Genomic DNA, 23208 nt, shown 5'->3' with positions numbered 1-23208 from the left:
GAAACCGTAATCCAGCCATTTTCTTGAGGCAGTAGTGATCTTCTAGCTCTGCAAACACTCAAATGACGTTTTATATGTGTCCTATGCAAACTGCAATAATTCCTAAGAATTATGAATTATTCATTTCCACGCTGGAAGGACTCAGACTCTTTTGACAGCACGGAGAGCTTCTCTTCTGGCCTAACAAAAGAGGCAAAACTATCAAACCTTCCTCCTCTATTGCCTTGTGAGTACCAGGTCCAATCACATCATCTGTTGGTTGCTAGTACTTAAAGATTGTCTCTGCTCTTCCTTGGATCCCTCTAGATAGTAAAATACTTTTGGAACCTCTCTGGGTTCTGGAGACTGGGTTATACAGAGGTATTGCAAGTTTTTCTTCTTTAATGCTATTTGGCTTTGAAAATACCATGCAAAAAACCTGGTCCTGATACTTTCCTGGACAAGTCAGCTGTGTTTGGGGCTGGAAAGACTCTTAAGATGCCCCCCTTCCTTCCCCATGGTGATGGTGCTTTATTTACAGTGTAATATTAATTAACATTGCCAACAATTACGTAGAGCCACTCACAGACTTCCATCTCCTGCTCCTCACACTTGGCAAAGCCAGCATCGTTTGTTGCAATGCAGGAGTACCGGCCCGTGTCACCTTTGTGCACAGCATGAAAAACCTGGGGAGGAGGGAAGGGGAAGGGTTATTTAAGATGCTGAACATGTAAGGGTTATTTTTCACATGTTAGAAAGCAGAGCCAGAGCTGCTGCGGGGATTCACAAGGGAAATATTATTTCAGAGAGGGAATTCTCTGCCTCTGAGAGCTAGCAGTACAGCAGCATGAAGGAGCAGCTCTTACTGCACCATTCTCCATTTGCCAGGCTTAGTGGTGGGCCATGAGACACCCTCCTTCCCTCTTTCTAAAGATGCAAGGGACCAAAAGCAAACAGCTCGGGCAGTACCTTCTGTCACATTCATCTTCCCTTTCCAAAGCCCTTCAGATCCCAGAACAGCAAACCTTCCAACTATCCCTTCCTAGAAAGCCATGCAATGACTCTTTTCTTTTCCCAGCCACTCTAAAAATAACCTGCCCTGCGACGCAAGCCTTGATTATATCCACAAGGACATTACCAGAGTGCCTGTGGTGGGATTTAAGCTGTAGGAGGAATTCTGGAATCTGGCATTCGATTTCGTGTCTGGTGATAAAGGTTCGCTGTTGCGATACCAGCTGTACGTAGATTTGGGGTAACCTTCATTCTCGTGGCAGTGGAGGGAGGCTGTCTTACCCACAGGCACAGCTTTGGGCACCGTGCATCTCGGGGTCACGGGTTTCACTGTGGGAAAGACACAAGCCACGTGAACGATGCTGCCGAGTAACAAAATGACTTTGGCACGCTTTGTAAGGTGGCTGTGCTACAAAGGCATCAGCACCTCCAGCTATTTCCAGATGGTTCTAAGCAACTCTAGCAGCGCTTGCAAAGCTATCTGGACCTGAAGCAATACCTTGGACTGTGAGCTGGATATTTATCTCATCTATGGTTTTGGTATCAGAAGGTGCTGCCACTTCACAGCGGTACGTGGCCGTGTCCATGCGGGTGGTGTTTTTAATCACCAGTGATGTCCGGCTCAGAATTTCTGCCCGAGTTGCAAAGTCACCTGGTACAGAGGAAAGGGAGAGAAAAACGTCAGGACAGTCACACAAACTAACTTCAAGCATCTGAATGAAGTGGGTGACCCTGGAGCCTTTCTGGAGGCCAGAGAACCGCCGGGAAGGAATTCGATGCTCTATAAAGTTAAGAGCCTTCCTCTCTGCAGTGACCATAAAGGAAACTAGTGCTGCTAAGCAGGTAAGAGAATGAACTGGAAAGCACCACCCCAAATCTCCAAAATTGGCAAAATTGGACTTCCACATCAGCCTCAGATCTTTTGGGAGGTTCCTCTGGATGTGGCTGTTGGTCCCATTAAAGTGACCGCTATCTTGGAGTAGTTCCAGGTGGATTTCACATGGAAAGATTGCAGGGGTCAGCGTCTGGTCCCGAGAGCCCAGACATGCAATGACCATGCAAGGAGCAAGTTCTGGAGAAGGGAAACTGCAGCACTGACTTTCATACTCATCTCCTACACAGGATCTCTCTCCAGCTCAGGGGCTCCCTACTGAGAGCTGCCAGCAATGACTTGCCAGAGGGCAAAGAACATTCTGCTCTCCTTCCACTTTGCGCTTTGACTGCTGAGCTCTAGTTCCAGAAGAAAGAAGCGAGACAGCTAGAGGTCCTTCCTCTTACAGACTTTTCTGTTCTCAGTTCTATTTGTTGCTGAGGCTCTTTGGAAGTCTTATGAGGACGATGAGTTTTCATACCCTGCATTTTATTGTCAAAAAATACATAAGAGGTTTCGCCATCTCGGATTTTCTTCCACTCGATTCTGGGGTCTGGTGTTACAGTGGATTTAATAATGCAGGACAGCTCAACGCCTAGAAAGAGAAAATAAAGGGAACACAGATTAATGGGCAGCAGCTGTATTTTTGTTCTGCTTTAAGCCGTCTCATACACTGTTTTATTAGGAGATGCTGCCCACAAAGCAAAAGCCTTCTCTTTCATGTGCCTCACAAACAGAAACACTGCTGGGTTCCAGGAGCTGTTGGGGAAGATGGACTTTGGCCAGCAAAAATAATAGCTGTACAGATATCAACTATGGAGAGAAACGAACACGCTGTTCTCTCTAGGCTCTAACGTATGGCAAACAAGACCTTATGACAGGGTGAGCCCACAGCGCTGTCGTGCTGCTAATCAGAGCATACAATGTGAGTCAGGACGGCAGAATCTCCCTGGGTGGTGTCTGGTCATGTTCTGGCAACACATTGTCCGCCTGAGTGTCCTGGGGACCGTGGTGCCCACGGAAAAGCTCAAGGCATCCAGTCCCCGCTGAAGGAGGCTTTGCCATCTCCATCTCTACAGAAGGCGGCATCGCAGCAGGGCTGAGTGGTGGCTCACCCTGTATCACACTGCTTCTCTGTCTTAGGACCAAGATAGAAGACAAATTTCCAAACCCCCCTTTCAGTTTTTTTCACTAATTGCAAGGCGACGGCCTTTCCTCCATTTGGGATCCAGTTCAAGAAAGCACTTAGGCAGCCACTTTGCAATGCCAACGGCTTTCAGGGGACTTCAGCAAACTATTTCAATCAAGTGCTTTGCAAAACAGAGAGAGATACAGACATCTTCTTAAACGCTCTGCTGAACCACAAGCTCTCAGCAGCCCTGCCTCACCCAAAAAACCAGACACCACGAGCAACAAGCAAAGCTTTTCTCAATGGCTTGGGCTGGTGCAAAGCTCCAGGCAGAGGGCAGTGCAGCAGGCCCATGGCACTCACTCTGGAATTCCTGCACCACGGGCTTGGTGTTGCTGGATGTCAGTTCCACGGCCAAGAGCCTGCAGCCTGGAAAAACAAACAAAAGGGAATAAGAAATAGCACAGCTCGTAAGTCACCCGGCTAGAAGCACACCGCCTGCTGGGAAAAGCTCTACCCCAGCTCAAGGGCTAACTTCCCTACATAGAAGCTGTGCCGTGCTACCGATGCCAGTCCAGCACGATGAAGTTTGTTTAGGAGCTGCAGTGTAAATACAGGAAAATGTAATTGTTGGAAGCAGCAATTAAAGAGGATGATTAGCATAATGGCACAAAACCAGTGCCAGCACAAGCCGCTTCCCTGTGCTTCACGCTTATTTAGAGGGCAAAGGAATTCTCATTCTGGTAACGTGAGAATGAATGTGTTATTCTGCAAACGAATCCAGTGATGGGGAAGAGATGGGAAGCAGGCCAGTCTGAAGGGCTTCGGTCAGTTCCTAGAAGACAGAACGTGCCAGCTCTCTAACACATGCTGGCTGTATCTTCAAGTGTTTTAAGACTCTGTGTGCTACTGTAAAATGCAAGGTAGAAAACCGCGAAAGGACGGCAATTCAGGAGAGAACAGAGGAGTTCAGCACTTTGGGTACAGTCCCAACCCAACCAATACCACGACAAAAGCTCTGTCGTGCCACACTGCATCCTTATACCGAAACTGTGGTGGAAATCACTACAGCTAAGTCACAGCTTGAAGCAGTGATTGAGTACCTGGTGGGAAGGCAGGGCCAGCCCAGGGGAGCTCAGGTGCATGCAAAGCACCTGGGTGACCTGAAGGGGTGGAGCCAGGATCCACCCCTCCCAGACCTCATTTAAGGGTTGGCAGTGGAGGCAAGGGGATTTTGCTGGAGATCCCTGCCTACATGAGGCCTTCTGAAGGTAAGCAGCTTCTTTCTTTTCTTTCTGTGCCCATGGCTGTTGCATTTGAGCAAACCCTCCCTTGCTGCAGCCTAGGGCCTTGCTGCTCTGCTGTCTTTGTTGTGCTTCCCATTGCATTACAGCAGCCTATTTCCTTTTCCTGTCCCTCTGCTCTGAACTCCAAAATGTTTCCCATTTGTACAGTCTTTTCCCCCCTTTTGCATATTATTTTCTTTTGAAAACTCTGCTTTCCATGTCTTTCTGCATTGTACGACCACCACCTGCTGACTTCACGGGGCATCTGATCAGCCCAGTAAAGACAATTGAAACGAGCACCTCAATGACATGAAAGCACACGTTATCTAAAGGTGAAGACTCTCTCAGAGTAAAAAAAAAAAAAAAAAAAATTCAAGCTACAGTTACAAGAATTGTGATCGGCAGTTTGCCCACTAAAAGTGCAAAAAAAAAAAAAAAAAAAAAAAAAAAAAAAGTCCTAATAAACCCGAATAGAAAGCAGAAAAGGCAGCTGAAAGAAGAAAAAAAGAGATCTTCAACATCACGACAGACAGCTGGGGATTCCTGCGTGTTGGCCGGAAAGCTTTCAGACAAAGGGGATAAGTGACAATGCAAGGGCAAAGCGCCTTTGGAGGAGCAGATCAGACATGGGAACAGGGGGCACTGCTGTGAGCAATGCCCCAGAGGTGCTCTGAGTGATGCTCCTTCCCGCGTTACTGAAATGCTCCCTGCCAGCTCTTACCATCCCTTGTTTGTTAAATTCAGATGCTTTGTTCAGTGCCTTGGTTCTCAGCTTTTAGGCCCCAAAAGCTTCTAGGGAGAGCTACGCTTGGGCAAGGTTTAGGAGCTGCCTTTGTGCACGGAATAACTGTTACTCACCAAAAAGGCAGTGGGGATGCAAACTACGAGCTGGCCCAGCAGAGCAGCTTTTAGGACCTTGGCACCCTTCCCCTTTCCACGTTTAGGCCCACAGGGGAGAAATGAGAGGGAAAGGGATGTGACAGGAGTTCCTTAAATGAAACTTGATGTTCCCATTTGTTTTTTTTATCTTGCTCTTGTTTACAGGAGATCGTTTTTCAGATTAAAAAAAGTGTCCCACCAAGCAGATAGCATGGTAACAGTCAGAGTGAAGTACTTCTGGGCTCTGAAGGTCCCTTCTAATTGAGCTATTCCATTCTGTCTATTCTGTTCTCCTACAGCTACAACACCACTGAAAGTGGAGACAACATCACCACAATCTCGTGTTACTCTGAAGAAGTCAGTGCTCCAGGAGCACTCACTCTTCCGTGAGAGGAGGACTCCATCAGACTCTGCCCCATCTCAATTCTCAGATGTTATTCCCAGCAGGATCTTTCCTTTCCCACCCGTTAAACACAAAAGCTTTCAGTCTATCCCTCCGGCACAAAGCAGGAGGGCAGCAAATTTTAGGCAGAAGCCGAGTCCTTGGAGACTGTGCAAGAGACTCACATTATTACACGTATTGACTGTGGGCAGAGATCAATACGGCTGCTTAAATCACCGCTAAGCCACATTTATTCTTCCGTGTGTGGCAAAGGCATGCTCTAAATAACGAGGTGGCTACAGCTGCATGAAACAAAACTCCCCAGTGACTGCACAGATTGTAAAGCAGGAGCAAAACATCTTTACAGCTCTTCTCAGCATCACTTGGAGGTGTCCCTTTTGCACTGGTCTCTGCGGGGCTGGAGCAATCTAATGGAGGCAGTGCTTCCCAGCTGCTAGCACTCTGCTGCAGGAGCAGGGCGGCATCTGCACCGTGTCACATTGCTCTGCTGCTGGCAGGCGCTGTCTCTTTGGTGGCTGCGCTCGTGCTTTGCTTTGCTTTGCGTTGCGTCATCCTCATCAGTGGCAACTGTCACCCTGAAGAAGTTTGTTCCAAAGATGTTCCTTTAGGCATCGTCGGGCCCAGTGCAAATAAGCAGCGAAAGCTCTACGTTACGTAAATCCCACTTCAAAGGCCTCAGCACCCAGGCTGTGCAGGAGAGCTGTGCATAGGCATGCACTCCTTCCCAGAGCAGCGTGCGTGCCACAACAGAGGCACCCACCAGATCTGTATGTACCGCGGGCTCAGCCAGACATATGGTTGAATCCCAAATGCCATCAGTTCTCCAAATAGAATCCAGGACAAGGCAGCAAAGTCTATAGCATGTTCTTATGGCGCTTCTTTTAGCTAAAGAGAGCCAGCCCATGCTTGTTGCTGTGACTCATGGTATCTGAATCACTTCAAAACGCTGCGCTGAACCTACAGAAGAAATAAACTAGCAGCTTTGTAGACAACTAGGCTGTATTAAATCTCCTGTCTCTGCACGGGGCTTAATGCAAAGCCTGACCTTCTGTCTCCTTCCACCCGGACCTCTTGTCTGCTTAAAAATTCAAGGCAGAAATTTGAAGAGGAGGTTAAATATTCCTTACGTGTTATGGACAACATCAAAAGGATGACCAGAAAAATACTAAGTTGCTGCCAAGAGTCTGTGCTGCAGCATAGCGGAGTCCTGTGCCAACAGTGCAGTTATCTGATACGGTAATTTTAGCTAATGCACTGCTAGGCACAAGCAGTACAAAAACATGCAGCTGTATTTAAACCCCCCACCCACTGAAGTAACAAAAATACGCCTTTCTTGAGGTGTCCATCAGCCAAACGCCGTCGCTCCATTTGCAATTCAAAACGCAGCTAAGCCATGTGGGAATGCTGCAATAAGCCGCACGCCTTGTTAGGCATCTCTGCTTTCTGGATGGTTACTTTGTGCAGCAGGAATGCCACGAGGGTGAGAGAGAGATTGTTAGGTGTTAGAAAGCCATCAGCCCCACGCTCTGCGTGTCAGCGCCTTTGTGCCAGCACCGAGAGATGGAGCGAAGGGAACGGTGACAAGGACACATTGCAGAGGTGATGGGGACAGCAGGCGTGAGACGAGCTGTGCTGGCAGGGCAGCCCAGCCAGCCCCAGCACCATCCCTGCGTTGGATGTGCTGCGTAGGAAGGGAAATAGCTGTTCTATTTGTGAGAAACCCCCAGAGGGACAGCAAAGGAAGCCCACAGCGCTGTGCTGGGCTGGATAAGAGAGGGAAGAGGGAGGCTAGGCTCTGCGCACTGCTCGCTTCGAGGAAATGGGAGAAAACTGAAGAAACATCCGACCTTCTGCACCACAAAACGTCCATCCCTTTTTCTCTTCGGGATCCAGGCTCTTCTTCCTCCTCTCTGTCCCCGGTGCATCTCACTCCTTTTCCACAATGCAACCCGTGCCGGTGCAGCCAAGGTGGGGCAGGATGGGTGATGGGGTGTGTTATAGGAATGAGACACCAAATAATGCCCAACCCGCTCTGGCTCTGCTAAGCTCTGAGGTTTTATGTTCTGTCCATCCCTTGGCTGGGGCTGTAGTAACAGCTTACGGGACTTCAATGTACTTGTGGCATATATAAGACTGAATTTATAAAGGGTCCGTAAATATGTACGCAGGGAATAAATGGTGTAGCTCGTCCTTACTGAGTTTCAGTGGGAATGAGGCACGCTGCTGATCCTCATAAACACTTTTAGGCGTCTCACTGCCTTTCTCAACGATGGTTCATTTAGATCTTAACCTGTTTAAATCGCTTAATTTAAGCCATCACATTCAAGACCTGTCTGTATTTGCTGCAGACGAGGCCCATTGGCATCCAAACCATGCACACAATTTTTTTTCCCCCCTCTTGTACAAGAGGATTTGCTGTTCTACCTCCTAATCAGACAGCAAAGCCATTGGTTTACGGCCAGCCTACGCACCCACACTCAGTTGTGAAACAAGTTGCTAGCAAGCAGATACAGAGCCCTCTTAAGACAAAAGCTTCTCCACAAAGCAGCCTCCTTCTGCAGATAACCATTCCTCCTCTCTCCCATGCAGGGAAGGAGGCATAGGCATTTGCCTGCTGAAGACCACATGGTGCTTTCTCATCGTTTCCCAGGATCTGGTTTCGTCACGCTGGGTTGCAGTTGCAGACACGCTGCCTCCAGTGTCCATCTGACAAGGGCTTCTGGAGGGAAGAATTGCACAATCTTCAGTTGTGGTTCTGCTCAGGGCAGCACAGCGCATTTAGAGGTGAGATATCAAGGCCCTGCATATCTGCACTTTCACAGCGAGACAGCCTGTTCTCACGATCAGATTTGCTCACCACCTGTCTTGCAAATCCAGAGGCCCATGCCAGGAGGAGGCATCATGAGCCACGTGCCAGAGCTGTCTGAACAGGTAGGCTTCAAGCTTACTCAGCATCTTAGCATAAGTGTGAACCCTTGGCTGGGCATGTTGAGCTTGGACTCAGTGTACCGGTAGGTTCTTGCACTCTCTTCTCCTTAAGAGAGCAAGGATGCTTTAGAAGAGGCAGCGCTGAACCAGGCTGGCAACCTGGGGAAAGAAATCCCAGCTGGCTGTGCCCAAGTGTCTGCTGAGATTCCCATGGGCAGAGCTTCCCCATGACCATTTTCATCTGTTAAAGGGTTTTACATTCATCAGTTAAACTTTGGCCCTCCCAGATGTAGAGTCCCCTCCAATTCAGTCCCAGTTCACTGGAGGAAGAAAATGAGTAAGGAATACAGTATATCAGCGTGCAGAGGATGTACGAGTATGAGATCTGGACGAATGCCTTACAGCAGCAAAATTAAAGGCTGGGAACAAAAATGGTGAGCACTGAAGGGAAGTAGGGATATCTGCACGGGGCAAACTTGAAACCAACCCTTCCTGCCTATTCCCACTTGCCTTCCATTGTTTCCCTGGGCAGCCCCAAGAATTGCCATACAGGCACATCCTACGTTATTTCTCACTTCAGCAAGTCCCCTTCCTCCCCAAAGTGGCAGATGCTGATACTGAATTAGTGCAAAGTGGGAGGGAACCAGATGATAACAGCGATAAGAGCCAGAGGCAGTGGTCTCCCTCCCATCCTCTCCCTTCCTCCCGGCCAGGCTCCCACTGCAGCAGGCAGATGTTAGTCTCTGGGGTAGAGTCAGGTCAGTGATGCACAGCAGGGAGCTGTGGCCAAGAGCAGGGAGACAGAAGAAACTGTAACAGGAAGAGGGACAAGTTCCATTTTGGCTTTAGTTTTTTTTCTTAATTTAATGGTCTCGTGTGGGAATTTGACTCAAGCATTGCAGAGAATCTCATAAGCCAAAGTGACATTTTCCAGGCTGAATGCCAGCCAGCGCACAGCCTCGGTCTCAGCAGGTATTTGACTTTGGGACCTGGGGTGCTCCATACCTGCCTGACCCTGGCTTTTGATGAGGACACATATATCAAAAGCTGCCTGGAATGCAAAGACAGGAACTAAGCGGATATGCTATCAGCACCAGGCTTTGCAATGCTCTTTAGTGTCTGGCTGCGTCCCAACCATCAATACAGAGACTCGCAGGGTTTTAGCCTATAATCCTCTATTCCTCTGTCTGTGACTCTAATCTCCTGATCCCCTGTTCTCCTGCAGCCTATAGCTTGACCAGCAGAACACAGATCTGGCGTTCTGCTTATCAGAAACCAACAATGTCATCTTCCTGTGGAAAGTGGGAGTTGGGAAGAGATCAGCAGTCCTCGGAGCCAGAGCGGGGAGTGGGCTGGAGAAGGGAACAGGAGAGGACGTGAGCAAGCACACAGAAACCATTTAAGTCAAGACCGAAAGCAGCTCCCCTCTTAAAGACTTTTTTTTCCCGAGTTCACAGTTTCTTTTTCCTCTTTTTTTTTTCCTGTGGATAATTCTAGGCTCGGGTCTACCACGCAGTTGTGCAGGCGATGCGCTGCACAAAACACGTACGTGTGAACGCCGCCAGCAGCTGTCTGCAGGAACATACACATCTGCCTATGGCCTTGCTACCCACAGCCTGTCTGCAGAACTGCTGCTGGCGAGGAGGGGCCGTACGCCTTCTGCAAGGCAGCTCTGAAGCTCTGCAGCGAATCTGTCAGAACAAAGGATGCAGATTTACAAGGGAAAAAGGCACTGGGCAGAAAGCTGCGTGAGCCACGCGTGGGCCTGAAGGCACGTGAGCTGGGAATGCTGCTGCGAGGGCAGCCCTGATCCACGCAAGCAGATCTGAAGAGACTTACCTTGTTAACATCAGCCAGCATAGGCTGCAGGGGGAGGTGTGCAAGGCATGTCCTGGATGGAAAGGCAGCCCGTGCGAAGTCACTGACAGACAAAGCTGAGGGACTAGGCACAGTGAGAGCACGGTTAGGGGATGCTGGCCTGAATGAGCAGGAGGAAAGCAGTGTGATGTCAGAGGAACAAGGGGGTGGGGGGGGAGTCGTTCTGGATGTCCCAGTCTGGATTCCTGACCGAGCTTGTTTAATAGAGCGGAAACGAACCTCGGCACGGAGAGGTTAAAGACTCCCTGTCCTGGGGGAGCTGAACGAGCCGCATATCCGAGAACCAACTTCTCCCAGAGCCTGACTTGTTTTTCTCCTCATGCATATCTTGCTGCTATTTTTAGCAGAGCATTTTCTCAGCCCAATGCTCCCAGCTGAGCGCTGGTCAGGGGCCCTGGTCCCAGCAAGGCGCAGCCTGGCAATGGAAGGTTTGCTGCTTCTGGCCACGTGCTGCTCCCAGCTCAGCACCACTCTGCTGGCTTTGGGGTTTGCGTGCCAAGCTGCCAGGAACGTCCCAGCCTTCCCCATGCACGTGGGGCAAGCAGGGTGAATGCTCTCACAGACCCCAGCAAGGGGCTGCAATCCAGAAGCAGCTGAAGAAGAGGGTGGGCTGAGCTGGTAACCATCCTCAAGCTCTTATTGAAGAGTATGAATGGTGAGAACGGTAAGAAGGAGATAGAAAGAAACGATTAAGCTGACACTAATGGCCAGATTTGCTTCTCGGTGCTAAAATCTATCTGGATTCCTTCCAGCCCCTCCAAGGGAAACAGTGGAAGCCTTTTGTTCATGAAAGTTGCGACTAAAATCGGAGTGGATAAAGCTTAAGGAAATACCTCTCAGAGGACAACCCTGCCTTGGCTGCTGGAAACAGATGAGGTAACTCCCTTCCTCCCCTCTGTTTCTCCCAGGCCCCTCGTTCCTCCTCAGCCAAAGCACTAACCTGTCCATCAGGCCATTGCCCGGCTGCTCAGCCCGCAGCGCAGCACAAGCTCGGGGCGTCCGCCCGTGTGCAATTAGCAATGCGTCAATTAATGTCTGGGACACTTGGCGGGGAAGCACTGCCTGTAATTTCTTTCATTTACAGCTTGATTGAATACCTGCCTGCCAGAGATGGGCACATAAATCAAAAGGCCAGACCAGGCCACACGGGTGGACAAATTGAATGCAGCAGGAACGAACCCTGGCTTGTCTGTGCTAATGTGCAGTTACAGCTGGGGGGAGCCCGGGTGACTGAATGCTCTCAGCCCTGTGAATGAAAGGCAGAGAGGCTGAATTCCAGCGCTGCAGAGCAGCAGTCGGTCACAGCAGAGCCCCAGTCAAGGAGGTCCCTCTAACAATGGCCCCTTCTTGGTCAGTGATCTGTTGCCTGCGTGTCCTGGAGTCATGTCAGTGAAGCAAACAGATTGGGAACATATTTGCCCTCCCCGCAGCAGCACAGAAGCCAGCCCTGACAGAGGAGAGCAAGCTGGGCTCTCTTCTGCTCCTTCCCTCAGTGCCAAGTTTCCAGCTCTGCTTGAAACCTGTGGCTGGGCCCTCCTTTGGCAAGGGGAGAAGGGAATGACAGGCAGGGTCAGGAAATACTCAGCTTTCAGCTCATGTTTGCAGCAGCTGGCTACAAGAGAAGGCAGCAGACTGACGCAGCCACACACCTCTGAAAGCCCCACGAGAGATTAAATCTGGCACCGTGTAACTTCATCCTTCTCTCTAGCTATGCTTAAACAAATGGGCCTGAGAAGAGTATTCACCTGGGCAGCCCGCAGATGCTGCACGAGGGCTTGACCTTCCAACTAAAACCTTCAGAAAGTTTCTCCAAGCCCTGCAGGAATCCCAGGAGCCCAGGGCCTCTCTCTTGACCTCCGTGTACATGTACAAAACCACGGGCACTTAACCTTTGAGGCTCCCTTGAAAGTCCCAGCAACAGCATTTTATGGATGAGTATGTTTCCCCTAACATCTGCCCCTCGTATCAGATGCTGCCAGAACCTCTCTCCTGGCTCCGCTCCCAGCTGGAGGACAGACAATGGGCATCTGAATGCAGTCTCCGCTTCCCCTCCCAAACAGCCTGGGGGAGATGGCACATCGGAGCCAAGGCAGCGCTGAAAGCACAGCTTGCCAGCCAGCGACAAGTCTCTCCAGATCATGCTCTGCCACTTCTCTCCCAGTGCAAGCTGAACCACTGGCTGCAGTTGTTACTGGACATCCAGGCCAGCTCCGCTGGGCACTAACTCCTGGCAGCATCCAGCTAACCACGCCGAGTCTTCTCAGCGCTCTGCTGCTGCGTGCAGCCCGAGCCCGCTCCAGACGAGGCTGAGGTCAACTCTCCTCCTGGGTTCCCAGCTTTGCTGCCCGGAGCACTGGTTAATGGACCTCTCCTGCAGCTCTCTGCCATGCCAGCTCTCCTGGAAACACGCTGGTCACCTCTTCCCCCTGCTCACCTAATTGCCATTCACCGACCCAGGCACTGTGCAGGGCACAGAGGGGCAGTTCCACCTGCTGCAGGTCTGACAGGTCGGACTGAGCTGGCTTGGATCCTCCTATTGCCACGGCTCTGCCTTGCTGGAGATAGCACTGCTGCTTGCACCCCGGAGCTGTTCAGCCTGCTTGGCGCTGTTGCTGCTTCAGAGACAACAACAGTGAGAATAACCTGTCTAGACACCAGTTACCTTCCATCAAATCCTGCTGCCACATCAAAGCACCACTGCAAACAAGCCTACAAACTGGCTAAGTAATAGCCCCCGGCTCTCCCACGCCTGCAGCAGCCAGAGGCAGTCGGATCCATCCCATCGTGCTTCAGAGCTCCTCTTTAACCTTGGCTCTTCTGAGAGCAGGAATTGATGGGATGAAACATCTCATTACGGGACCATCAACAGAAGTGATGACGGCTCAGGCGGTGCCTGTGTCCTTCTGCTCAGCAGCCAGAGTGGGGCGAAGTCACAGCAGCTCAGGTCAGTGCTCGAGAGACCTTGAACCCAAGGGGACAGCAGCGTGAAAGGAGCAGCAGTGTTTAGGTCCCCTGAGCACAAGTTACCTGCAGTCAGTGCTCTGGGGAAGCACCTGGTGCTACCATGGAGCACGGGCCCTACGCAGCCACTAAATCAGCAACATCTAGCTCATTATTTTAATATGGGTCCTTTGAAATACCTCCTGCGTGAGAGACAGCTAGGAGAATCCTGTCTGGCTTTATTCTATCTCAGGCAGAAACATCCTTTATTTAGCAAACTGCTGCTAACAGCTCTGTCTCATTAGTCGGTGTTTAGGGAACCAGGCTGCAATTGTTCTGAAGCCCGGTGTTGCAGAAAGCCTTGCTAATGAGGTCTAAAGGAGAGATTCCTCCTGACAGGCCCACAATGACCCAGAAATCCTACTTAATTCCCTGTCAGTGAAAAGTGCTGAGTAACAGCAAGGTGCAGGGGCACTGGGGGCTGATCGGAGGGCCGGGCTGTGGCCTCTGTTCACACTTTGGGCTGTGATGCAGGAGCTCCAGGGTACAGCCCCAGCGCTGCTCAGCTGCGTGCTGGCTCCCCAGGCAGAGCAGACAGGAGGCTGTCAGGCAGATAAACGGGGATTTGCCACGGGAAGGTTCACAGCCTGCTCTGTGAAAGGCTTGCCATCATGAGCAGAGCGTGCACAGGGCTGGGAGTGGAAATCTCTGCTTAACGCAACAGAAAAGACAGGATGAGGCGCTTGGAAGCGGCCTGGCTCCAGCTGGGGCTCCTCTGAAACCTCCTCAGTGGCAGCAGCTGGAAGTGGGCTCCGCAGTGCAGGGTTTGGCTCCTCTGGATCACGCTCCCTTACAAACCACGCCAAGAACTCTGCCAGGACCCTGACTCAGCGAGCTCAGCTCTTACCTGCATTCCCAGGCCTCGTGTGCCCCACAGCTCCCAAATTCCACCCGCGCGGCTACCACTGCCATCAGCCACATACTGCCTGGGAGCAGCATCCCCTACCAGGTTGTGGGCTCGTGCAGGTGCTGTCTCCTCTGGTGGATGTGGGATGAGCAGCAGCTCTGCTACAGCAATGTGCGTGCCCTGGAGGTGCTGTTAAGCTTTTCACACATTCTGCCCTAACCACTACTCCTTATTTCCTCGGAGAAAAATGCAGCAGGCTGGCACAGGCTTGGTCCACAGCCATCCTGCTTTCAAGTGGTTTGCTTTCAGCAAGCAGAGCGTGTACCAGAGTGAGGAACCTCTGGGCTGCATGGCCCAGGGCCAGCTAGGGGAGAAGATGCAGGGACCCAGCTGGAATGTGAGCTGCATGCAGCTGACCTTTTAGACCATCCCCAATAAAGATTCTTGCAGGCATGTGCTTGCCACCTGTTTCAGCCAGCAGACAAGGGACTAAAGCAGGAATTCTGGACTTGAATGCACACTCTGTTAAAGAGTGGTCTAAAAACTCTCACCCACGTGAAGCTCTCGCTGATGTGTGCTCCAAAACAGACCCAGTGCAGAGGAATGCATCTTTGCCCATCCTGTGCAAGACTGCTACTCTCGTACTGCAGATGCATCTCTGTGTTTAAAGCACAGCTCAATTCCATTAAAAAAATGCTGCTTCAAAAAAATCACCAGCCAAAACAGTGTCTGTACAGACAGTCTTAAAGTGACTAATGATCTGGGGAGCCTCCATTTCTGAACACCCACTCTGAGATGCTTGGAAGTAGCACGATTTCAAAAGACATCAAACACGTCCCCTTTGGGTCAGCTTCCTTTTAAAAAATGTCAAGCAGATTATCTAAAATCACCAGCCGCTTTGGGCCAGCTAGGCCCTAGTTGCCAGGTCCCATTGCTTTTGACTTTGTTTTCCAGCTGACACCTCAAGCCAAGTCCCTCACATGTCAGCTCCAGACGAAGGAAGGGATCCGAAGTGGAGCTCACTCTGCATCTTCCCTGCATGGGCTCTGCTGGCACAGAGGAAGGATCTGCCTCGGAGACATGAGGAAAAGACATATGCTGGGAAAGGAGGGACCAGCTTTATTTTACCAGGCTGTGTTCCCACCAGAAATGTGCTTTAAAGACTGCCTTGCAAAGTAGGAATTTAATCCAAAGGTGCCTATGCATCTTCCTTGCTGTCATCCCGTTATCAGTCATCTCCAGCCTGCTCCGAGCCAGAAGATGAAAGGTTCATAACACCACTTATCTTCCCACTTAAGAACATGCTTAGCAGCTTGCTGCTAAAGAGGAGGATACTCAAGCCTGGGGAAGCAGCTGTAAATTCTGCAAATGGGTTCCCTGGCATTTCTTTGAAGGAGATAGTACTTCTCAATGAAGGATATGAAAAGGAAACCAGGAAGGGAGGAGAAAAGGGGAGTCTTTGTAGCAAAGAAAGACTTCGCATCAAGAATGTGAAGCTGAGTGACAGACGTGAGACGTATGGCATGTGTGCATCTCCAAAGTGACCGCGGATGAGCCAGGAATTAAAAAGCTCTTGGGAAATATTTAAGCAGCCAGACTTGTTTGTCACCAGACCACAAGAAGCTCCAAAAACACGTTCTCCTCGAGACTGCGCAGTGCTACAGCCAAGGGGTGGGATCCCTTCCACGATGCAGGCAGAACGGCTGGACGCAGCCCAGCTCCAGCTCTAACAGCTGAGGCCAGCTCACTGCACAAGTCCCCTGTGCCTCTCCCACAGAGCTAGATAAGGGATAAGCCTGCTGCCTCATCTCTGAATTTGACCCTCACCTCCCCTCTTCATAGAGCTAATGGTTATCGCAGCAAACCTGGGTCCAGCTTGCTTTGCTCTGCGCTTAGCAGCTGAGTCAAACCCTCAAGGCTGCCAAACAGAATCCGTTCCAAATATCTGCACAAAGAGGAGGCTGGAGGAGCCCGCAGCACGACGCCGCGATCCTGCCCTGGCGAGGAGAACAACCGCTATTGTGGACCGACAGCAGGCTGCTGGTGGGCAGCAAGCACGCCTCGCTGCAGCGCTGGGGAGAAGCTCCCAGGCCCTCTCATTGCTCACAGAATGAACTGGAATCTGGAGTTCCCTCTGTCCCCTGGCTGCGCCCCGGTGACCCAGCGCTGCTGACTTACCAGCCCTGCTGACATGGGCTCCGTGTCAACCAGCTCAGCTGTTGACATGGAGCACTGAAGATGCAGTTGGTAACTGGAAGAGGGAGTGCCTTAGAAGCTGTTGCCAGCCAAAGTGCAGACTTCAAAGGGCTTATCTTGCCCTGTGTGGGAGAGCATGCAGTGCCTGTGGGCAAGGACAGCTGTTTGGCCAGGCCCATCAGAGGATTTCTGAGGGAAGAAGAGAGAAGTTAGTACCTGGTTTGACCTCCCTTTCAGCATGTGCAAGGCAGACTTGGAGGCAGAGCTCTGCGCTGCCCTGTTCTTTATGGGAAGCTGAAAACTGGCCAAAACGAAGGGAAAACACCAGATATGTGAGGATGCTCACCAACTCACATAGCCAGATCTGCTTGAGGGAGAGCACGTAAGATTCACATGGCAACTACAAGGCACTCTGGCTTTCATCTCCAGATCAGCAGCCCAAAGGCAACTCCACCAGCACTGACCAAGCCACAGCCAACTCATAGCTACTGGCTGGTACACAAGGAAGGAGATGAGCCATTGCCTCCTCGCTCCCTGAGAGATCAGACCAGCCCCATCTACGCACTGTACACAATCTCAGCAGAGTAGCTAAGACCAAAAGAGAACACAAAGCACCACCTCCTCTGCTGCAGGAGCTCCTAGATCAACAAGGAGATCCATGGTGGTTGCAGCTAGCTTGTTTCATGGCATGTGTGTCCATTCCTGCCAGCAGAACATTCCTCCTAATGAGGGGCTGTGTATTATTCCTCTTAACTTGGCTGCTGGTCTCTGGACACCTGAACTAAACCAACCCCCTCTCCCAAAGGTGGAGGACTCCCACAGCCCAGGGCTGGTCCAGAAGAACAAGTCATTGCACAGAGCTGAGACTTCCTCTGCTAAGATGCAACGTGGATGCAGATGACCTCGCCACAGAACAGATGTCTTCCGGGCTCTAAAAATAATTAACTCCAAACAACACGATGACTATAAAGAAATATTTATCTTCAAGCTTTCGCAGAGATCAATGCAGAAGAAAAAGATTAAAGCAAAGATTTAAGCGTGCTGATAAGATCCTTTGGGGGGATAAAAGCTATTTTGCAGAAGCAGCAAGAACCAGAGGATGCTGCAACACTTTTCCTGACGTTAACTGGGGAAGCTCCCGGAAACCATTCAACAGAGTGTTAGCAGCCAAAGCACCTCAGGAGGAAGTCCATTAGCAGACAGCAATCTCCTTAATGGATCCTCTGGGTATGTGGCAGAGCTGCTTTGCCTCTGGACGCTCCATTCAGTCTGCTGCTGTGATTCAAGAGTTGTTCACGCAGCCATTATCATCTGATACTCCAAGGAATGCTCCTCATCTTCCATGCAGCCCAATGAATGGGGATGTAATCTGGTAGAGTGAGGTGCTGTTTACTTTATACAACACCTAGCAAAGACGGGCTGCCCCAGGAGCAGAAGCAGTGCGAAATCAGAGACCTGGCTCTTTGGAAGCACTGCACTTCTGCCCTCGGAAGCAGAGCACCCAAGCCCAGCTGCAAGCTGCTGGCCACCGAGCAGGGACGTGCCCCAGAGGTTACCAAGGTGGGGATTTTTCTAAGAGGCCGAGGGTGTTAGAAGCACAGCCAAGAAATGGCAACAAATCCCCCGAGATTTCCGCGGATTTCTGCAGCTCAGCGGTAAATCTTACCTAGGCCACCGAAATGTATTTCTAATAGAGAGGTCAAAAACCTGGAAGTGCTGAACGTTGCCAGTGCGTTACCCTTCAGCCAGATGCCAAAGACGTGGCGAGTCCCTGGCACGTTGCGGTTTGCAGGCTCTTTCTCCAAGGAGCTAGCTGCTTCCAAGTGAATCAAGAGGACTCTTACAAACCTGCTGATCTTATGCGTGTGCTGTAGCAATCAAGGACACCGATGGGAGCAGGTTAGGAAGTGTCCTGGCCTTTAGTCTGAAATCCTGGGATTTGTGATTAAAAAAAGAAAAAATGAAACAACAACAACAACAAAAAAAACCAAGCCGGGGCATGATCTGAACAGAATTTAATTTCATCTACTTCATCTATTACTGCTCTGAAACCTTCATTTCCCCTTGTAGCAGCCTGCGTTAAGCCCTGCGCTCCGTCCTGCATTGGGGCACTACATAACCCACTACACGATGCCATTTTTACTGGCAGCTGATTTATTTCTTTTTTGTTCTTCTCAGGTCTCCCTTATTTAAAAAAAAAAAGTTGCTCCTGCATCTGCTGCCTTGTTTCTTTTCCTGCCAGTTGTCGGGTTTGCAACACGCAACACCAACCACGATCTCCTTGGACACCCAAGAAAGCAGAGAAGCTTTGAGGCAACGCTTCAGAACTGCGAGGAACACCCTGTCGAGCCCTCACTCTGCTTTTTCCAAGAATTTGGAAGGCCTGCCTTGGGATGCTGCTCTAATGAGAACTGGGCACCAGCTCAATGACGCAGCTGTCTCCCTGGTTTGAACTTCCAAGCTGTGCGCTGGACAGCTGAAGCCCATCAGAGGAGTCACACAAAGGCTTCTTACAGTGAGAGGCGCAGCAAGGCAATCAAAGGCAGCTACTGCTGAGCTCGAGTGCTAACAGACCCACAGCCGGCCGCGCTGGGGCAGGAAACGCCTTGCACACACACCTCGCCCAGCACTGATCCCCAGGGAAGCCTGCTGGAGCAATGTGTGTACGGAACGAGGAGCAGAACCTGGGGAGGAGTGCTCACCCGTGAGGCCAGTATTCAGGCCAAGTCCATGGGGGGCCTCGCTGTGCCACCCCCAGAGCTGTGCCGCGTTGCTGCAAGTCTCTGCAGAGCATCGGGTTCTGCAGGCAGCCCTCTCACCTCGGGTTAATACTGGGGGGTTAGGGGGGTGGCACTCTGAAGGGTGATAAAGAAACGCAGACCTGGGCTGCCCAGCCAAAACGAAGCCCGGATTTACTTTTCTTTCTTTGCTTGTTTAAATCCATTCTGTCCTGACACTGACAACGTGCGTTTTCAGCGTGGGAGTATGAGGCCTCAAACCCAGCATCTCTTTCCTCTGCCCCCAGCTGTTGGCAGAGCCATACCCACGCAGCAATCCAACCCCTTGGGCGAAAACGAAGACTGCATCCAGAGCGCTCATTAGCTCAATTAACGCCATTAAGTGGTTCTTAGGCCGTGGCCTGACTGACTGAGCGAGGAGTGGGTTTCATGGCTGCTGCGTGGGGCGATGCTCAGAGCTGTCATTCTGAGCTGTGCTTCTAACAGCACGATGCTGCTGCTACTACGGGGAGGAGACAAGCAAACACAGCCCTCATCGACTGATAGAAGGTGGTGCGACTCATATGCCGCCTGATAGCGAAGCCAGATTGAGCGTGCAATTATCCTAATTAATTTCATATCGCGAATTCATCTCTTTTTTAATACACACGCCGGTTTCAAAGCAGGCCACCAGCTTTCTGCACAGAGCAGCGGAGGGGCACGTTGGTCTGTTTTTTTGGGGCTTGGGCTCCTGCAAAAATTTTGCTGACTCCCTCCCACTGCTCCCAGTATGCCCAGTAAGGAGTGACAGAGCTCCTCGGCTCATCAGGGCTTGATGCAATCAAGCATGGAGCATTCCTAGCTCTAAGTGCACAACAGGAGGCCAGCTCTGCTGCACGGGGCAGCACTGCAAAGAGCGATAACATGGTGACCACAACCTGCAAGAGAAACTTAAATCATCACTCACGGGAGCTGTGGGGAAAGCGAGAGCGAGCGGGGAGCTGGCAAAAGATGGGGGCAAAGCAGCAGGAGACGCAGAGCAGGGCCACCCACGGCATTGCCCGTATTGGTGAAGCTGGACGCAGCTCATCCCACTGCATTTACTTGTTTAGGTGAGGTCTGGCAGCACGACCTGTGCTCCTGGTGCAAGCCCTCAGCGTGGGGATGGAGAAGTGAAAAACAATGCGGCGGGCGGGGAGACCCGGAATTCAACTCTTAAAGGAAAATAAACAGGTCAGTAAGGAAGCAAAGTTCACCATCGGGGCAGCATCTCCGTCCTCAGCTCCTTCTCCTCCCAAAAACCCCACATTTTACTCTCTGGATCTACTCATGCTTCAATAACCAACTAATTCCCAAAAGCATTCAGAGCAAAAAGGAATGCGCCGGTGTCACGTTCTTGGTCAACAGCTGTAAAGCTGATGCGATCCAACAGCTCTGCGGTGGTGATGCCTGAATAGGAGCACCAAGCCCTCCCTAGGAATTTTTTGGAAGATGTTCTTAAGCATCCGATTTTGGCACGGCTCTCCGAGCAATTTGTCCTCCTTCCTCACTGCCCGGTGAAAAGAAAGCAAGGCTGCAAATAGTTCCCATCAGCAAGGAACAACGCCGGAGCTGCAGCGGAGCCAGCAGGGTTTGCACCAAGCGATTCCTGGCGCTGACAGCTGACTCGGAACAGTTGTTGGTGGCTGGGACAGATGGACTTCGTATATATATTAAAAAAAAAAAAAAAAAGGGAAGTGAGGACTTCTATTTGGTAGGTTTAGAAAGGGCCTTTGCGAAATCCAACATGCTAACCAAACTTCAGGATTAAATCAAAGGGAGACCGGAGTACGCTGAGCTTTCACACTGCAGCGTGCCAGGGACTCGTGCTGTCTCCCCACTGAGGAGTGTAAATAAGCAACGTGTTTTATTTTCATCAGGAAATGCTTGAGAATTTTGGGAAGGGATCCACAGCTCTGCCCTCAGTCCAACATGTGAAACCCTCCAAATCCAAATGGTGATTTCCCCGGGAAAGCTTGCAACAGAGGCATGGAGGCAAGGCGTACCACTGATGCCAGCTACAAGCTCCGCTTTCCACCACTGACGCCGATAATTTCCGCTAGTATAATTACAGCCATGGCATTTCCCTCATGTGCAGAATCTTTAGATGCTTTCAGTGCCTGGAGCGGGGTACGCACTGCGCACTCCATGCTTCACTGCCTTCTGTTCTGTGGCAACGTTTCGAGGCCATGACCAAGAGTAGGGTCCATTCTGGATAGTAAAGCACAGAGGAGGGCATCCCTGCCCTGTAGTCACAGAAGCACATTGAGTTCCTACAGCACTGGCCTTGTTGCCTTCCTTCTCTGCCTTCTGGAAAGCCAGTTGGCTGGCATCAAACCCAGCCCTATGGGACCCTCCAGCACCAACCCTGCAGGCTTCAGTACACCTTTAATGTGGGATGCCCCCCCCCCGGTTCACTAACACAAGGGCAGTGCAGCAAGTATTTCTATCCCCAGCCTTGTTCCTTCCACTCCTCCAGGCTTACGTCTCCAAATGGGAAGAGAGCTGGAAGTCGTTGCAGGATGAGGCACTGCAGAACCCACTGCGTTTAATGGGGTTTAATGGGGAGCAAACCCTGTTACCTGCCAGGTAAATGCTCCCAGCTGGAGGTGTGAAAGCAGTGGGGTTTGCCTGCGTTTAACAGCTACTGTCTGTCAAAAGAAACACACAAATATCTGCAGCCCATTGCCAGATTGCTATCTTTTAGGCCACATTCCACGGGACTCTCGAGCGCTGCTCCTGCACAGAGGGAGGAGAGGCAGCACCCTGCAGCCCAACTGCAGGAGAAGCTGGGTGAAATCTGCCATTTTTCTCACTCAAATGGAACACCCGAATCCAAAGTTGGGACCTGGATGACTGTGATGCTCCAGGTACTCACAGTTCAGCCCCAAACCACAGCAAAGGGAACAGAGCCCCAAGCGCAGGTCTCATCCCAGTGGGTGCTCCAGTGGAATGCCCACATCTTCTCACCCCTTCTCTTAATTTTTTTGGGGGGAACAGAGCCCAAATCTTAACTTTATTCAAAGCCCCAACGTCTGAAAATCATTTGGAACTGAAGAATTCCTTTGTCCTTAGATAAACTGGTTGAAACATTCCAATACACTTCAGTCTCGAGCTGACCCGAAGCAGTTATTTGTGTGCACAGCCCCGTGTATTTCAGTGGCTGAACTTTCCAAGCCAGTTGCTGATTGGCACTCTGACCCCGCTCCATCCCTTCTCCTTCTGCCTCCTGCCTGGAAGGGGGGGGGGGGGGGGCAATGGGAGCCCACCGGCTGCTGTCCCCCCCTCCTCGTCCCCCCGCTATTAATAGCCAGACAACAAATGAGCCCAAATTCATTCCTGAGCGGAATTAGCAAATGTTTTTGCAATTAAAACTGCAAACATTCATGCGGGCCCCCGGAACAATAGGCGCCTGTGCCTGGGCTTGAATAGGGACTAGTGTCCGCCCTGCCCGCCTGCCGAGGCTGCACATTCCTGGCACCCTCAGCCCTGGACCCGCTCCTCGCTGCCTTCCCCCTCTCACCCCCTGCCCGCAGCTCCGGGTCCCATCCCGCAACTCAGCGCCCCTTGGGCTCGGGTTTGGGGCGGAGGCAGCGCATCCTTCCCACCACCGCTCACCCCGGGACGGGACAGGGGCAGAGCATCCTCACTTCGCTGGGACCCCGATCAGAGCAGCGCATCCCCCTCGTTCCCCAGGATCGGGGCAGAACATCCCCTTCCCTTTCTGGGATCGGGGCAGAGCATCCCCCTCGTTCCCCGGGATCAGGGCAGCGCACTCCATTCCCACCCGGGATGGCGATCAGGGCAGCGCATCCCTTCCCTCCCCGGGATCGGAGCAGCGCATCCCGGTTCCCGGCCCACCGCCGCGGCACCGCATCCCCTCCCCCCGCCGCTCAGCCGCGCCGCATCCCCCCGGGCCCCGAGGACCTTTCGGGGATCTCCGGGCCGACCCCCGGTGCCCGGCACTCACCGAACAGGGGCAGGAGCAAGAGCAGCTCTTCTGACACAGGTAGGGGCAGGGGCATTGTAAGCCGGCCGCCGCAGC

The 23208-nt window shown here is 51.5% G+C and overlaps 1 protein-coding gene across 1 annotated transcript in view; it reads right to left on the bottom strand.

Annotated features, from left to right (window-relative positions):
• The window catches only part of JAM3 (junctional adhesion molecule 3), a gene marked incomplete at its 5' end in the record, with an annotated part of 27644 nt that extends 4486 nt beyond the window's left edge, over positions 1–23158 (bottom strand). The window contains 6 exon segments of the mRNA XM_021375980.1: positions 566–665; positions 1118–1320; positions 1490–1642; positions 2343–2456; positions 3354–3419; positions 23134–23158. Of these exon segments, the coding sequence (XP_021231655.1) occupies positions 566–665; positions 1118–1320; positions 1490–1642; positions 2343–2456; positions 3354–3419; positions 23134–23158 (661 nt within the window).

The sequence above is a fragment of the Numida meleagris genome, chromosome 23 (assembly GCF_002078875.1).
Source record: "Numida meleagris isolate 19003 breed g44 Domestic line chromosome 23, NumMel1.0, whole genome shotgun sequence".
In the NCBI taxonomy this organism is placed as follows: domain Eukaryota; kingdom Metazoa; phylum Chordata; class Aves; order Galliformes; family Numididae; genus Numida; species Numida meleagris.
Note: the sequence above shows the minus strand (reverse complement) of the source record. Positions and strands in the feature narration are given on the sequence as shown.